The sequence below is a fragment of the Mustela nivalis genome (assembly GCF_964662115.1).
Source record: "Mustela nivalis genome assembly, chromosome: 2".
NCBI lineage: Eukaryota > Metazoa > Chordata > Mammalia > Carnivora > Mustelidae > Mustela > Mustela nivalis.
Window position 1 is genome coordinate 9,427,783 of NC_139021.1, and position 18,531 is coordinate 9,446,313.

Genomic DNA, 18,531 nt, shown 5'->3' on the forward strand with positions numbered 1-18,531 from the left:
GAATGCTGCTCTTTCATTAAACATGATTGTTCTGAATATTTTATAGCTAAGTGGAAGAATATTTATGCTTTAATAAGATAAAATGTAGAACATAATGTTGTGACAAACCAATATGTAAAAATTGTATATGCCTGTGTCCTTGGGCTGGAAAGGGGACAGCAGGGAGGTAGGAGAAGAGAAGAGTTGATTTGTTAGGCTTAGAATGAAATATGACGATTCTTTTATTTCAATCCGCATCGTTTGCTTCAGAATGTCTTTTGTGACTTGAGTCTTTTAAACTCAAGAGAACTAGAACTGTTCAGGAGGGAGAGATCTGATTGTACACAAGGTGACGAGAAACTGATGAGAGGCTGGAACCCTCTGCACATGCCATGAGAAACGTATAAGAAACAGTTGTGTGATATTGATGGAGGGCTGGAAGCCCCTGGGAACAGAGGTGACCGGGAAGGAAAGAGGTGCTCTAGAGCACACAATCTGGACTCTAGACTCTGGACTACACACTCCAAGTCTTGTCAGGAGGTCCTTATGCCCAGACAGAAGACACATGAGACAGGACTGGAGAAACAATGCTGGCATCTGCTGTGAACCTAAGACAGATCTGCCCCTCTCCTTCTGGAAAGAAGGAGGGGGAGAGGGGAACTACACAGCCAGTTTGCCATTCCTCCATCACCTTCTCCCCTACCACCCTCATAGACCAAAGGCCCTCTCCAGGCAGGCTTGAGGGAGGGCAGCTGGAGAGCATCTACCGGACCTTCCCAGCCTCTGGGGGAGAGACTAGTGACACTGCGCCTGCAACATCTCTAGGTAAGGCTACTTTAGACAGTTTCTGCTCTGGCCTCCTTGGAAGCAGATGCTGTGCCCACTACCTGCAGTCCCAAACACATTACCATTGAGCCACACCGAACCTCCCACCTACCAGAGTGTGCATCCAGGAACTTTGCAGCCTTCATCATCAGTCTGTTCTGCAACCCTACAAGGTAGACATTGGTGTTACCAATGCACAAATGAGGGAGCTAAGAGGAATGAAATAACTTTGCCTGGTTCCCAAAAACTTGAAGAGGAAGGGCTGGGGATTGCAGGCAGTCTCTGATGGTCAAGTACATGCTCTCCCCATAACTGCCTTTGGTGTTTCATCCATATAGGTGCTTCAGAAATGCACATACAAGAGTTCTGCACCCCATTCCATTTCATGGTTCAGGGATGGGAAGGTCCTCATAGTACCAAGCAACTCTCTGACACCAGCCGGTGTCCTACAATTTAACTTAATTCAGACATCATCTACCTGAAGATAGCATCAGATTCCATAGTTGAAGAGCTCAGCTCTACATGACTGCCCCCTGGCCCATTTTAGGCACCAGTCAAAAACCCAGGTTGTGACCTCTGCTCAAGGCTATAATAGATCAGAGATTCCAATGACCTCCTCTTTGAGTTCCATAAATTTGCCAGATCAGTTCATATGAAATAGAAACATTTGACTAGATTACCAACTTACTATAAGGGGATAAAATTTAGGAACAGCCCTAAGAAAGAGATGCACAGGGTGAGGTATGGGAAAGCCACAGAGTTTCTATGCCTTCTCCAGGTACTCTGCTCCTCCCGTGTTGGCCAACTCAGATGCTCTCTGGACTAGTCCTTTGGGGCTGTTATGGAGACTTCTTTATATAGGCATGATTGATTAAATCATTGGTCATTGGTGATTGAACTCAATTTCCATCTCTTTTGCTCTACCCAGAGGCTGGGTGTAGAGACCGAAAGTTCCATCCCTTTAACCACAGAGTTCATTCTCCTGGCCACCAGTCCCCATCCACAGATGGGTCCCAAAGTCACCTCATTCACATAGCAAAAGACGCCTTGATTGCTCTCATCACTTAGGATATTAAAAAGGGTTTAGGAGTTCTGTGTCAGAAACTAGGACGAAGACCATGTGTATTTTTTCCCTCAATCACAGCATCACAGCATAGTAAGTGCTCTGCAGGTGTTTGTTAAATTAAACATCCTCTTGAGGTTGTTCGATATCATTCCTGTGGCAGCTTGGATGTCTCTGGAAGGATGGATTCAGACCTCAAAAATACCACCTACAGTGTGAAACAAAGACTGCTTTGTTCACAAAGTTGATTGGACTTTTAGTTGAGGCTTATGTATTTTTAATCATGCCTTTGTTTTTCCCACCCTATAATGTCATGCAAACTCCTGCAACAAAGGAAAGTAATCCCCTGCTGTTTCTCTTCTGATTTCCCAAGGTTTACTTTTATCTCTTTTCACCTTGAGTACCACCCAGCTCCACCCAGCCCTCCCATAGGATGCATCCTGTGATGAGGTCTTGAAGAAATTATGAAAAAGTCAATAAAAATGGTCCTGGTAAAGTGGCCCGAATGGAAATGTAGCTTTGCGTTTTTGCCAGCATTCTGGGATCTGCTTTCCTAAATGGTCATGAAAGAAACACTGATCCCCCCCCCCCCCCGGGATGCACTGTGCACGCAGGAAAGCTCTATAAGATGATAGGATCCGATCCGTGTGGTTGAAAGCTGGCAGAGAAAATTAGTGGGGTCTGCATTTCAGACACTAGGAATGCTGGGAAGGGGTCTGCAAGTGACTGATGTTCACTGGTGTTCACTCTTCACCTGCACGGGGATCACAGTGCCCTGGCATCACAGGTTCACACTGGCATTCTATTAGCCTCGTTGTATAAATAAGGAGGCTGAGGTTTTCAAAGGCAAGACGATGTGACCAAGTGCACATGGCTGGAGATGTAGTCCAGAATCCAAACCCAGACTGGCCTACCTCCTAAGACCCTTCTCTTTCTAATGACCCAAGCTGTTCAGAGGACACAAGACACTCTGTGTATGGAGGAGGGTGGGGAGGGGTGGCAAGGAGGTTGGGAAGGATAGCGCTGGATTGGAGGGGAAGCAGTGAAGGGTCATAGGAAGCTGTCAGGAAACTGCCAGAGTGATCAGAGGGAAAAGCAATGTGGCTTGACAAGGTCATTGGTCATAGAGACAGGGAAGTAGACCAGATGTCTGATAGTATATCAGAGGAAGAAAGGACATCATTGGCTGAAGAGTTAGATATACGTGCACAGGCTGGAGGGCTCCGAAGGGCAATTTGCACTCTGGCTGCAGGGCCACTGGGCATGAGCACACCTTCTCCCAGTGAGTACTCATCACAGCTCTCTGGGAAGTCCTTTGCATCCTTATTTCTACATCAGCAAATAGAAGAGCTGGGGTTCAGAAAGACGTAGCCTCTTGCTGAAAGTTCTGCAGTTGACCAGGAAAATCCAGATCCAAACCCAGGTCATTATAAACAGGAGTGCCTGTTAGGGTCAAGTCCAAAAAAAGAGGAAAGCCTGCCAGACTTCAGAACACAAATAGGATTCCCGAATCTCAGCTCCGGACTCCATCACTGTGCTAGCTTAGCTGAGCCCCAGAAAGTCTCGTTCCTTGAAAATATGGGAGCTTTGTTTCCAGCGAAACGTGTGGAGAGTCAGACAAGCTCAGGGTTATAACAGTGCCGATAAAAGTAGAAGGGCTTGGACCAGATAAACCACGGACGCAGAGTTTAATTGGTGTGCCCTGCTAGTGCTGGGGACAGCGAATCTACCTCCAGTCCCTCTGACACACCTGAGTCATGCGTTACCACCTTATCCTAGTCAAAGTATTTCCAAGGACTTGGTTATAAGGTGATGTTACCTACCTCTGTTTCATCAATTCTGAGTGCATATTTTCCCCCATTTTAACATCTCTGAAATGAAGATATGAAATACAATCAGTGACTGTCAGAATAATTTATTTGGCAACTTCCTTTTTGTAGTAGTTTATACCATTAGGCGTCTTACAATTAATAGTGTCACTTAGTAGTTACCCAAAGATGACATGGGTCTGATAAATTCCAAATGTATTGTATTAATGACAGTTTCTTCCCGTTGAGAACTTACAAATTCCTCAGGCTTCATGTTTTACAGAATAATAGATAATAACAATCATATTAATAATAATGGCTAACATTTATTAAGCAAGGCCTAACATTTCATTATCCCATTTTACAGATGGAGAAAGTGAGGCACTCGAGTTCTCCCAGCGGCTCTGTGAGATTGAATAATTATCCCCATAATGAATTCACGGGATTGGAGGGCCAGACAGATTAAGTTACTTATCAACGTCACAGGGAGATAAATAGTGCAGTCAAAATTTAAATTCATTCCATGCCTGATTCCCAAATGTATGCTCCCAATTATAAAGATTTGGTAAATAGGAAAATTGGAAGGAAACTGTTAATTACTGAGTGTCCACTGCCTACCTTTCAGCGTTTTATACCTGTTATATCATTGAACCCTGGTAAGTAGCTGGCACTCCTTTCCACCCTGCAGATGAAAAGCCAGAATCCCAGTGGTAAGGGAAACTCGAGACCCTTACCACTTGTCTGTCTCCACCAGTCTGCTCCCTGACCGGAAGTGCCCGTGATGTGTGGTCAGGTCACGGAGAAGTTTGCCCTGCAGCCCAGAGTCATGCAGTTAGTACCATCCACAGAAATGCTCCTAGGGCAGCAACAGTGAGTTCAAACAGGGTTGTGCCTTGTTTAAAAACCACGAATAAGGGCCACGCGGGTGGGGTGGTCCGGGCGGTTAAGCACTGGCTCAGGCGGTTAAGCATTGGCTCAGGTCATGATCTCAGTGGGATCTCAGTGGGATCTCGTGGGATCAAGTCCCACATCAGGCTCCACACTCAGCTCAGAGTCTGTTTGTCTTTCTCCCTCCCCAGATCCCTCCTGCATACATGCTCCCTCCTTCTCTCTCTCCCAAATAAATGAATAAATCTTAAAAAAAAAAATTAGTAAGAGGGACATTCAAGAAGAAACGTATGGTAGCATACCTCAAAACTTACATAGATGTTTCTAGAGGCAGATTCATCAAGAAACTAATGAAGCTCGAACAGTGGCCTATATGAGTCTTTACTCATAATTTGTATTATTTTCCCTAAATTTTTATTTCTTTTTCTCCATAAACCTGCATGTATTCATCTTGTACTCTTCCAATCATGCTAAATAACCTGGTATCAACAAAGGTGTCTTTAAGACTAAATCCTTTTTAAGTTTTAAAATATTTTTTCTGCCCTGCATTCGATGTGGAATTTATCCTCAGGTGATCCTGATGGAGTTAAATTGACCTTGGCCCGTAGTGTAGGTCAAGAGTTGGAAAACTTTCTCTTAAAGGGCCCAAAGGTGAGTATTTTAGGCTTGTGGGCCAGGCAGCCTCTCCTGCAGTTCTTCACTACAGAAGCAACCACACACATAAAAGCAAATAAGTGTAGCTATGGCATAAAAAAAAAAATTATTTACAAAAAAAAGGCAGCTGGCTGGGTTTGGCCTGAGGGCCGCAGTTCGCTAACTGCTGGTTTAAATGGTCAAAACCGCATCTACTATGTTATGCACATGTGGATCTATAGGTGGTGTGGAAAGGGTATAGACAGATACAGATACAGATTTGTGTGTGGTTATTTATTTATGATATCCTTGCCTCATTTCAAGAACATGGAAGTTTTTGAAGACAAAGTGTTTTCTTCCCCCTATCTATTATTAATGTCAGTTTTTCAACTCATCTAGGTGAGCATAAGAGGAGAAAGATGGGTAAGAAAGCTGCACCTGCTGAATGCCTGATGTTTGCCTAAATTCTAGGTGTTTCACATGACGTGATTCTCTTCTAAACCCCATGCCCATCCCATGAGGCAGATTTAGAGTCTCTTTATCCTGCAGTTAATGGGAATCGGTGAAAATCTACTTAAAGAAAGTCTGTTGGAAATAGAACCAAACCTCATACCAAACAGCAAAGAAAATATCTTGTTAGTACTTTATAACAAAAAATAGAATTAAAATACAAAAAAGTGTTTATTGTATCGTATCTCACAATTAACAAAATAGAAGTTATAATTTCAACTATGTTCTAATTTTTAGAATGAATAAAGACTGAACCGAGTGTTAATTTGGGAGTATATTTTCCATGCCCCAATGATATAATACAATATGACTTCACATTTTATCTCCTCAACGTTTGTGGGGAAGGATTGTATGAGATTTTTCATCCTTTGAAGTAACGATTTGACTTTCATTGTTGGAGCAAGATTGTCACTTGTTAATGGCTTTGCCATATTTAGAACATCTCTCCATCATCATGTCCATCAACTTCATGAAATCTTGCATTTTTTGTAAGTTTTGCCTTTTCACTGTGCAAACGATTCACAATGTACTGCTGGATGCTGTACCTGATGGGGAAGCAGGGATGGACCCACACAGCCATGCGCACACAGGGTATAGGCTGTTGTGAAATCATCAAAGACGTTTGCATGGAGACTTCATTACAGAAATGGGTTTTGGTTTTGGGGATTTCTGCTGCCCTGTGCAATCTCTCTTAACCCTAAAGACTGGGATAAAGGATAAGATAACAAAAAACCCTTGCATTGGCACTCCGGCATTATAGTTGAGAAACTGAAGAACAAAGGCTCTGAGGCTCTGAAAAACAAACCTATCCAAAGTCATCTAGTTTATGGGTGATGGGCCAAGATTTGGATCCTCCTCACCATTATCCCTGCATAACAAACTACCACAAAATTTAGCAGCTTAACACACCACACATGTATCATCTCAGTTTTCATGAGGCGGAAGCTAAGCATGGCTTACCTGAAGCTTCTGCTTGGAGTTTCTCACAAAGACCACATGATGAAACTCTGAGGTCTCATGTGAAGGTCTGACTGGTGAAGGATCCTATTCCAAGCCCCCTTTTGTGGGAGTTGGGAGATTCAGCTCCTTGGGAGCTGTTGGACTGAGGGCCTCCATTCTTTGCTGGCCATTGGCTGAAGGCCACCTTCAGTTCCACATGGCCTTTCCTCCATGTCAGTTTGTGTCATCAAAGCCAGAAAGAGATAAAGTCTACCAGCAAGATAGTAGTCACTGTGATTCAAAGAGGCTGTCTGACCGACTCATCAGGAATAAGGAAATCTCTGGCACACAGTGGGTGCTTTACCTTTGGGGAATTTCGGTTGAGGGTCAGTAGGATTCTGATGTAGTCTGAGGGATTGTATATTCTGTCTGAGGGCAAGAACCAAGAATACTAACTGAGGATCAAGTCTTACGGTGGCGTCAGAAGTACCTGCTCTGTTGTGCTTGTGCTCCCGTGGCTGAACTGTGAGCCAGCAGCCCCCTCCTCAGTCTCTGGCTGACTGTGTTCTGCCTGTTCCTACAGCATCTCCCTGCAGGCCCCATGACCACTCCCAGTGCTGCCCCTACTCCTGTTGTGACCCTAGCACCTGAGCCTGGAGGCTTGGTTCCTCATCTATAAAGTGGGGTGCAAATATAATGATGACAGAAACCCCACCTCAAGGAGCACAAGAGAAAATGATGCATAAATGATTAGATAAATTGTAGTTTTCACCCTGTTTGTCCCACCTCGAGGGAAACTGGGAGGTAATCCTTGCTGTTAGGCCCTCATTCCCAGAAGGTTAAGCTTTGTTCCCATAAGGGAGTCCAGGGCTGCCTGAGAAGAAGGTGTGGGAAGCCCAGGTGCCACTGTGCACAGAGTTGTGACCCAGCAGAGGTAGGGTGTCAACAGCTTGGAACTTACACTTGAGACTCCAAGTACAGCTGCAAAGCAACCTGCCCTCCCACCCTCCACGACCCTGGCAGTGGAGGGTGATAAGATTCAGAGGGTACGGGTAGGAGGTGGTGTGTGATTTAAGGGCACGTCTGAGACCCTTGACCCAGACTAGCCTTGTTCACCAAGACAGCCAGCATCCCGCAGACTGGAGGACAGCTTTTGGTTCTCCCCCAGACTTAATTCCACCACAAACACTGACCCATCCTGCAGGCGCTGGCAGGAGGATGAGTGTGGGCAAGGAGCAGAGGAAGAGGCGAGAGGAGCGGAAGTCAGGGAAGGTTGGGTGTAGGAGACAGAGACAGGGACAGCTGCAGAGTAGAAATCAAAGTGACGTGGCCAAAATCAACTACACAAGAAACAACAATTGCTGACAAGGATGTGGAGAAAGGGGAATGCTCTTGCACTGTTGGTGGAAATGCCAGCTGGTGCAGCCGCTCCGGAAAACTGTGGAGTTTCCTCAAGATGTTGAAAATAGAGCTATGGCCCAGCAATCACACTGTTGGGGATTTACCCAAAGAATACAAAAACACTAACTCAAACATAACCCCTATGTGTATTGCAGCATTATGTACAATAGCCAAACTCTGGCCACAGCCCATGTCCATTGACAGATGAGTAAAGAAGATGTGGTGTGTATATACAATGGAATATTACTCAGCCATGAAAAGAATGAAATCTTATCATTTGCAATGACGTGGGTGGAGCTAGAGAGTATGATGTTAAGTGAAATAAATCGGGCAGAGAAAGACAAATACTGTATGATTTCGCTCCTATGTGGAATTTAAGAAACGACACAGAAGAAATAAAAGAAAGAGAACACTAACAACAACAACAACAACAAAAGTGCAGACTCTAAATTCTAGAGGACAGACTGACAGGTCCCCAAGAGGAGGTGGGCAGGGGGGGGCAGGGGAAATGGTGATGGGGATTAGGAATGCGTCCTCCCTGATGACCACAGGGTGATGCGTGGAAGTGGAATCACCGTATTGTACACCTGAAGTGATCATCACACTGTGTGTTAATGGCGCTGGAATTAAAATTAAAGACTTTAAGAAACTGACAGAGGAATTAGAAGAGTCGTTGGTGAAGCACGGGGGAGTGAGAGAGCCAAAGTGGTAGGAAGAGGGAAGACCTTGTCTCCCACACACATCTGGCTTCGGTGGTGAGACTGGTCATTTGGTCGGTGTGTCTGAGATCCAGTGCCCCTCTTAAGAGTAAATTGAAAGCTGTGAAGGATCAAAGAGCATTTTCCTCCTTCCTGATTAAGGAGGGGTTCTTGATTCTCTTAGCTTTATCAATTAATGGTTGTTTTCCAGTTTCAGAAAGTAAATTCCGCAAGGTTGCAGGTGTTTGAATTTCTTGAGGTGTGAGAAAATGCCAAACTCTGCCAGGCACTTGCTGCCCCCTGCTGGCTGAAGCCTGGTTTTGCACTCTCTGCCGCTGGGAATCGGGCTCCAACTGCATTTCATGATTTCCTTTGCTGGCTCTAAAATCACAGACTGTAAGAGCTGAAAGGAACTTAGATCTCCAGCCCCACCCTTTTCCCTAAGCTGTAGACTTGAATTTTTATAAACCTTCTGGATATTTCCATCTGAACCTCAAACTCAGCCAGTCCACAGCATAGTTAAGATAGTACATTTTAATTAATACACAATGCAAGCAAATGATTACAAAATGATAATGGGTTATGGTCAGTACTGGGATAGAAATGCAGTGGGGTGCTCTGTGACCCCCGGGGAGAGGTCACACTGGAGAACATGCAAAGAGCAGCTGAGGTCATGGAAGTCCGTGGAGGCAAAGCATGACTGGCGCTGTTAAGGCAGAATGTTAAGGCTGTTAAGGAGAATGTGGGGTTGCGGGAGAGGTTGGGAGGAGTGGGCAGAGAAGACATCAAGACAGGCACAAATAGACTCAGAGAGTTGGAGGAAATGCTCTCATTCAGGATGGCTGGCCTGGATGTCAGGAAGCAGCAGAAGGCAAGGCTGTGAGGACAAATCCAGATCAAAGGCCCACATCCCTTACTAAAGGAGATGATTGAACTGGGCTCTGTGTCCATAAATTTCGCACTCTGCCTATGAACATGTCATTCATGATGTTCTACGTCATCCCGCATAAATTGGGGACTGTCCTGGATAAACTGAGACATGGCAGTCAACTCTAGCTAAGCCTCAAATACACATCCAACCCCTTGGCCTCTTGGAGGTTTTCAGTCTTGTACTCTGAAAGCATGTGGTGAACACTCAGATCATAACCTCTGTAATGATCTGTCCTGTGTTTCCCTCACTGCACTAGGAGGTCTTTGGACATGAGGGCTAGATTTTATTCATGTTTGTATCCTTAAAACCAGTGCTATGCCTGGGATACAACTGATAGTAAATCAGAGTAAAATAATAGCTAGTAGGTTGTGAAGGCACTCTTCTAAGCACCTGACACAGATTGTATCATTGAGTAATGGAGGATGTGTGCACTTTTATTGAGTTCGTTTTCTAGATAAGGAAGTCAAGACACCAAGAGTTTGTGTAACTTGCCCAAGAAGACACAGCATAGGAGAAGGAAGGGGATTCTAATCCAGGGCTTATTTCCAGAGCCTATGAATGAATAAAATGAAGTCTTGACAGACCTAGATTTGGATTTGCAGAATCATCTAAGAGCCCGTTCCCCAAGGCCTGCTGGGGAAGCAGTCAGTGATGAGTGTGTGAATGGGAAAGCACCAGCTTCATTTGCATGATCCTGTACGGTTGATCAAACCACTCCCCATCCATTTTCTCCTGTGGTCCTCACAACAGCCATGATCTCCATGTGGCTCCATTATTCCCATTCTATGAATGTGATCACTGAGATTCCCAAGGTCAATGAGCTATTCAAGACCACATAGAAAGTATTCCCTTTGAGCCTGTGTCTCTGGACTCCACAGTCCTGTGGTCTTTTTAACTGACAACACAATTATCCAGATGGAAATGAATCCTTCTGATGAATTTCTCCATCTCTGAAATGGGAGTTCAGGTCTACCTTGGGGGGGGGGTAGTTGTAAGGATGACCTGATAAATGTAGAGTGACAAGGGGTAGGTGCTCACTAACGGGTGATGTTGGAGTTGATGTTACCACCCCCACTGTCCCCACCACCACCATCATCATCACCAGAGAAGACCTGAGATTCGGGGTAGCATATTTTAGGCATGGGTCCGGAGCCATAAATTGAAGTAAAATGGCCAAATACAGGAGGGAGCTTAAAATCTGGTGTAGGTCCCTAGGTAAGGTTGGGAATATAGATTCAGTTCTGCAGATCAGAAGGCTTATTGATCAGAAGACGTGATCAGGACCACCAAGGTTCAGAGCCAGGACTTGCATCCTCAGCCAAGGCCAGGAGCAGATGTTTCCAAACCTTACATTTGGGTCTTACCGTCATGGCATGAGATAGTTTTCTCTTTGGTCACACTGTGAGTTCATGAAGGCAGACCCAGCATATTCATCATGGACTTCCAGCTCTCTTTCCCCCATGCCTGCCATCTAAATATTGAAGAATGAATGAGTGAGTGAGTGAATGAATGCACCAGCACGTGGGCTGGAACCCAGCAGGGTGGAGAGCCAGGTCACACAGAGCAGAAGAACCTGGAGTATGTAGTACCAAGCCTCACCCATGGGCCCGAGGGAGCCTGGTGCTGAGCATTCCACCAGTCTTTACACCAAGAAGGAGGGAGAGCCGTTTCTCTCTGCTGATATCCTGAAGCATGCACACACATGAACATACACACACTACAAGCTCTCCCTCCCCCCATCCTCCCGCCAACTGAATTTATGTAGATAATAATCTCAAAGGACTGTTTGCAGTTTACTCCTGCCTGAGACAGGGGCATGAACCAGATGACCCTTCTGTGATTTTTCCAAGTGCAGCAGACTGCATCCTTCTCGATGGCGGGTCCTGTTCTTTCTAGTATGAAGACCACTTTGTAATTTCAGAAACAATTCTGAAGGGCCCCAGATGAAAGAGGTCATTTCCTTTATTAACCGGGGACTGTAGAAAGAATAATACTAAGCCATAGAGACAGAGGTTTTTGCCGAATTTATCGATCTTTGAAACGAACTTGTCATTTGTTTGTACTGAGACTGTTTCACATGTTTGAAGACCGTCGTTCTGTATGTGCGGGACGCACCATTCATTCGTTTATATTCCTGTTGCTTTACCAAAGCTTGTGGGAACTTTTGGTCTGGAAGATGTCTGCAGCTCCCAGCGGAGTCCGCTAACCAGCTGCTAAAGTGAAAGTGTGCACATTCCTTACCTTGCCTTAGGTCTGTTTTCTTTAGCTGGAGTAATAATCCCTACCTGTCTCATCGGTCTGTGGGGCAGTTACGTGGAATAATGGGTCAAGCACGTGCCAGTGTCTCAGGGAAGTTGTTGCTTCACCGTGGTTGACGCCGTCCTCTGGAGCTAGTCGGGACTAGATGCTTCCTCCTTCCTCCCTCCAGGTTCCTCATTGTCCTGGGATGCTTGATTCTGGCCGTGCTGACCACATTCAGGGAGTACGAGACCGTTTCGGGAGACTGGCTGCTGTTACTGGTGAGATTTTGCACCTCCCCTCACGGCGTGCTTCTAGGATCGATGCCTCTGGTTGGCCTTCCGCAGTTGAGAACAAGGACGCTGCCCTTGAGCACAACTGGTTTTGGCTTCCGGGCCAAGCCCAGTCCCAGGAGAAACCAATGCCTGGGTCTGTTGGGCAGGTCTGCACGGGCGTGGTGGAAGGGAATGGTATTTTTTATTCTAGACTAAGGACAAGAGGGCACCAACAAGGTCAAAGCAAAAACCAAAGTACGTTAGTTATATGATAAAGGCAGCTTCCCAATCCTCTGAAGGTTAACACAGAGTCATGCTCTGTTCTGAAACCTGCCTCTGCTTTTTCTCCCTAAACCCTGAGGATCTCTGACTCCCTTCAAGGCCACGAACCAAATCCTATTTGTACATTAAAACTCGTCCTCACTCCTGAGGCCTCTGCCTGGTTTATCTCTCTGTTCACACATCTACACAGGGAAGGGAGGCCAGCCCCCCCGATTAGGGTCTACAAAATAGCAGGATCTTCACCTTACACTGAGCATGCTGTCTGTGATGCTAGATGCAGGGGTTCCTTCTGAAGTCAGGTGTTTTCAATTCATACAGTCTCACGTTAAGACCTGAGCAGGTGAATCCCGAGAAGCCCTCTAGCTCCAGGAACTAGGTTTCAGGGATTATCATGGAGCAGCAACTCTCCAAGGGTCCCAGGAGGACACCAAAGAGGGGGACAAAGGTGTCTGTGTCCCCCTCTTTGGCAGGAGGGAAGGAAGAGATCCAAGGTCCAGGGAGACAGCACAGGGAGGCGCCCTGAGCCTGACCACCAGCCTGGGGGTCCCTCGTCACCACATCCTAGTCTGGAGAGACTTGTGTAACTACTCCTTGCCTTGGTTTCTCAAAACATAGAATGAGAGTAATATTATAAAACACTCGAGGTGGCGCCTGGTCCAGGAGCCATGCTTGTAAATGTTGACCACAAGTAGCAATAGCCAGGGTCAGGCACTATGGGTGGGACGAGCAGAATGTGCTTCATGGGTCTTTCCCTTTTCCAATTAACTCACTTAGAGACTTTTCATACATGAAAAGAGAATTTTAAGAAATGATCCATTGGAACCGAAACAGAAAAAAACAAAGAATCCCTTTGCAAAGCGGATGTTAGGGACAGTTAGCACATCCACACAGACGCTAGAGCTGCCCAAAACTGCATGGAGGTGATAACGTGTTCTTCTTCCCCCTCCGCCACCAAAACGGCAACGGAAACCCCGCTCTTCGAAACCTCGGAGCAGAAATCACTAGTCCCAGACAACTGGGTCTTGGTTGATCCGTGTCTCTCCATATGTTCTTAATGCAGGAAACATTTGCTATTTTCATCTTTGGAGCCGAGTTTGCTTTGAGGATCTGGGCTGCCGGGTGTTGCTGCCGCTACAAAGGCTGGCGGGGAAGGCTGAAGTTTGCCAGGAAGCCCCTGTGCATGCTCGGTAGGTAAGCCCTGACCCGAGTCAGGGGGTGCCCTCGTCCCCCTGCTTCTGGTGCACCATTTCCCCAAGGAGATTTTCAGCAGCTTCTGTCCTTCTGGGAAACCGTGTGTTGTAATAGAAACCTGCGCAGCCTCTGACCCTATCTCGAGGAGGAGTTGCTGCTCCGGTGTTCCGGATGCAGAATCCCTTCTTCCGTGGCTTGCCCTCCTCATGGCTTTACAGGGCCACGATCCTCAATGAGAGTTGTGGGGGGCACTCCTGGCCTTTGGGCTGTGAAGGTGCCACTCATTGTAGGATGCTGAGCACCCTCCAGTCCCTTGACTGGTAGCCTCCCGGCATCGTGACAACCAAAATTGCCTATACACTCCCAAGACTGGTGGTTGTGGGTGTGGGAGGAGTGACACCACTGCTGGTTGAGAATGGGGTCTAGGGACCCACATTGTGCCCATTTTACAGAGGAGAACACTGAGACTCGTGGTGCTGAGTCATTTTCTAGTGACACGGGTAGTAAGCAGCAGATTCCACCCTAACACCAAGGTCTGGAAGAATCTAGCACCTGTACCCTCCCTCCTTACCATGTTGCTGGGTCTTGACCCTGAAGCTGCTTTGGGAAGACGTCACCGACACCTTTGCCTCTGGGTGCAGGCACTTGATAGTAGAGAAGGTGGACCCTTCCACTTACCCTTGTTGGTGCGGCATGAACTCATATGTTTCCATCTGAAGATCCCACTAAAATCCTAGAGCAGCAGTGACAGGGAGGAGTTAGAACCTCAAATTCCTCGTGATGGTTAAAGTTACAGGATCACAGGACCTTGACATACCCTCCGAAGGCACTTAGTCCAACACGCCGTCCTGTCTGAGGCTCCCGACCTCGTCACAGCAGCAAGTGGTCACCTGCTTGCATACCTCCAATCCCAGGGCGCTCACTACCTCCCCCACATTTATTCCATCTGCAGTCTTCTGACTCTCTTCAGATACTTGAGTTCAGTCATTCTGTTCCTCCTCTCCGCTGCCGCGGTGGGAAAGTGCGCTTAGTGGCTTCGGCTATACCTTGTACCGTGTTCTCAGCATCGTCCTTCCTCTTCTCCACGCATGCCCACGTGCCTTTTAAAAAGTGACCCCCCAGGACTGAACACGGCCCTTTGGGCACAGATGACCAGCCCTCCATGCTTCTTGCTCCAGAAAGAGAGCAGAAGCCCGCCTCTGTCCTAAGGGCCACGCTTCTCTCTGGGCAGCCAGGGGGGCCTGCCTTACTTGCAGGTTGCCTGGCACAGTGACTGTATCCCCTGACTGCTGGCGGAACCCCCTCTTCCTGCTTCCCATCTGCTGCTGAGGCTAGACCCCCGAGGGTTTTGTGTATCACACAATGTTTAATGCAAGGAGAGGCTATGTGGGCGTGGGTGTGCAGGGACGTGCACAGTTTTGGAGGACTTTGTAGTTACTGATTTTTTTTTTCATGTTTTTCAACCTTCTCCCTTTTTTGTCCTCCTTCCCCGTCTGCTTCTATCTCAGTCCATTCCGGCAACTCTAACCATGCCACGGACTGCCGCCTTACGAACCAGACAAATGTATTTCTCACAGTTCCAGAGGGCGGAAGCCCAAGATCAGGGTGCCAGGCTCTGGTCGAGTCCCTCTTCTTGGTCACAGACTGCCCACTTCTTGGTCTCCTTGCTGTGTCCGGGGTGGGGGTGGGGGGACTGTCCTCAGGGACCTGATCCCTTTTGTGAGGGCTCCACCCTCATGACCTCACCGCCCCCCACAGGCCCCGCCTCCTAAGCCCATCCCACTGGGGGGCCAGGATCTCAGCTGCTGAATTTTAGGAGGACACACACATTCAACCCATAGCAACCCCAGTTTGCCTCCCCTTCTTCTGCCTTTTTTTAGAGTCTTTTGCAAGGTGTTAAGTGGACTTCATTTTCTCCTTTGGAGAGTCCTATCCGGTGCTGACCACAAGTCCTGTGCATGTGTTGAGGGGGAGTGGGGGATACCCAAATTCAGAGGTTCTCACCCAGTTTGAGACCATCCTAGTATTGTAGGGAGCCTGAACCCTTCCAGGAAAAGAGCTTTCCCCATCGCACAGTCTCCACTGTTCCAAAAGGGGCTGATTTGACTGAGGTCCCTGTCACGTTCCGCTGCCAGCCTCACCCCGGAGACCCGAGGCCAGCCCTCGGCACACCGTCCTGGCTGCCTTCCTTTCTGGGACGCCTGTTTTCTGCTCTCCTCTCGACTTCTCCCATAACATGGCCCTTATGAGAAATGCTGCTTTTCTCTGTGTGTTTGACTTGAGGGTGGTCACCCGGCAGGGAATATCACGGCCTTCATATCCGAGGCAGCTCCAGACCCTGCCGTCTCGGGTGTGAGTCGGCCCATCTGGGCCAGAATCTCCCACTCTCTCGGAGCATTATAGACTCAACTCACATTTGCCCTACATCCAGGCTTTGTTTTCTCTTGCTTTCTGCAAACATTATAAGTGGATAACTTTGCGCAGATCAGCGGAGAGGCCTGGTCAAGGATACAGACATGTTGGTATCCAGATGTTTGACACTGAGCTTTTCCCCAAAGTTAGGCACATCGGGGGGATACCTTGAAATGGCAGAGATACCTAGGTGTGAATTGAGGGACCTATTCCAAGCTGGAAGACCGATACAGCAGAGGTTTGGAGGTCTGGGAGACACCTCCGAAACAGTCCTATGGCCAGAGGAAATGCTGTACTTTGTGTGTGGAATTGAAAGCCACGAAGCATATTAAGATATTGAAGGTTCCTAGAAATCCTACAGTAGCAAAAGGTGCTTAATCATTTTCCCCCCAGATTTACTTGGCTGTGGGGTCCCTTTTACCTGCTGACCCTCTGCAATGTGCCGGGGAGACGGTCGGTATGGGTGTTGGGGGCCACTGGAGGGAATAGGAAGGGACCAGGGGAAATGCCTCTGTCCTTGGCTCTTGGCTTCAGGAGCCAGCTTGGAAGGGGAGGAAGAGGAGGACGGCCGCGAGCAGGAGTGCTACAGCGAGCGTGGGAAGGCAGACCGGGCTCCGGTCCCCTCGTCCCCTGAAAGCTTCTCTGCTTTCAGTCGCAGTTGTGAGGCCGGGCCACATGTTTTATTGCAGTCTACCCTAGAGCCAAGAGAGAGACCACCAGGCCGTGCAGCTCAAAAGTATGGGGACCTCACCCACCCGTGGGGTGACCCTCCACCTGCCGGGGACAGCAGCCAACGGACGGAGGTCCCCACTCCCATCTTCCAGAGTGACCATGCTGGGAGGCAGCTTACAACTCCCTCTCCCTTGCCTCTCTCCTTCCCTGTCTCCCTCTCCCCTCTCTGGTGCCTCCGGAGATGGTCTCCCCAAGAATCACCCAAGGCCAAGGCCCTGACTTGGTGCTGCTTTTAGGGGACACGTTCCTTCAACCATGTCTGAGCTTCAGGCTTTCCCCTGCACAACCAGGGCATATTCCTGTCCCCTCTGGGCCTGAGAGGGACCCTGCTACCCTGGGGGACCTCGGGGACACGCTTCCCTGGGGGACCTCGGGGACTCGCTTCCCTGGGAGGGAGAGTGAGAGCTGGGGCCTGGCAGGCCTCCATCCAGGGTCCACTCGGCGGTGTCCATCCGGCCCTGTGGCCACGGGAAGGCACACGCGCTCAGGTTCTGTCTCCTCATCTGTCGCGGGAGAATAATCCCGCGGAGCACGTGTGACTGGTGTCACGATTTCGCGCCGCCGGCTTGGCCCGTGTGCGTCCGCGGGCAGCCAGCGCCTGTGACGGCTCCACCGCGCTCGCCCGACCTTCTCGTCCTCTCCCCCGCCGCCCTCTGTCCCCCTTCCCAGACATCTTCGTGCTGATCGCCTCTGTGCCGGTGGTTGCCGTGGGAAACCAGGGCAATGTGCTGGCCACGTCCCTGCGCAGCCTGCGTTTCCTGCAGATCCTGCGGATGCTGCGGATGGACCGCCGGGGCGGCACGTGGAAACTCCTGGGCTCGGCCATCTGCGCCCACAGCAAAGTAAGTGCCACCCAGGAGCGTCCCCCCCCACCGGGCCCTCACAGAGTCCCCAGAGGGTGGTCGCTTTGCCACCACTGGTGACGGGATGGGGAGAAGGAGCAGGAGGAAGAGCAGGGGCACCAGCAGGAGGGCCGCAGCCCGCACAGCAGGTTCTGTCTCCTCATCTGTCGCGGGAGACCTGGGTTCAAGTCCCGAGCTCCACGGAGTGCCTACGACCGACTGTGGCCAAGTCACTCCGCTCTCCTTGAGCCTTGGTTTCCTGATTTCTAAATTAGGGAACAATGGCTCAGCCTCCAGGTGGGTGAGGGGGTCAAATGAGCCAACCTCCGGCGGCTCACGCTGGGACAGGAAGCTTCCGGACTGGCCCAGACTAGTGGGAGTCCAAACTCCATTGGTGTGACTCTGGGGATTTTCTGACTCTGAATTTAGAAAATGAGGATCCTAATGTGCTCACTTCCTAGAGTGAAAAGACTTAGAGCATGCTCTGTTTTTATAAGCTGCCTTAACAGTTAAAATGAGGATTTTTCTGGCAGTCTGCACAAGAAGAGGTACATAGGAGTGCCTGGTAAACAATAGGTGCTCATTAATGGTAGTGTTTATTATCCCAGATATGCTTTTCTCCACAAACAGTACAAATAAATAGCTAAATAAAACAAGAAACTATGCTGCTTGTTTGAACCATCTGTGCGGCCTCGGACCCCCGATTCAGCGAGGTCAGCGCTTTCATGAGTTCTCCACCTGACGGCCCACTGGTAATTCCTGGGAACAAATACGTCCACCCCACCACCAGACTCTACCTCTGAGGTCAGGTGGGCAGAACTTCCAGACAAAATGGCATCTCTATGGTAGGAGACCAAAGGCAGAAAAAGAAACTGCTGGTCAAG

At 48.5% G+C, this 18,531-nt stretch overlaps 1 protein-coding gene across 1 annotated transcript in view; it reads left to right on the forward strand.

Moving 5' to 3' along the window:
- Positions 1–18,531, forward strand: part of KCNQ3 (potassium voltage-gated channel subfamily Q member 3) — a 296,787-nt gene that overhangs the window by 227,758 nt on the left and 50,498 nt on the right. Inside the window, 3 exon segments of the mRNA XM_082719646.1 lie at positions 12,104–12,194; positions 13,531–13,657; positions 17,475–17,647. Of these exon segments, the coding sequence (XP_082575772.1) occupies positions 12,104–12,194; positions 13,531–13,657; positions 17,475–17,647 (391 nt within the window).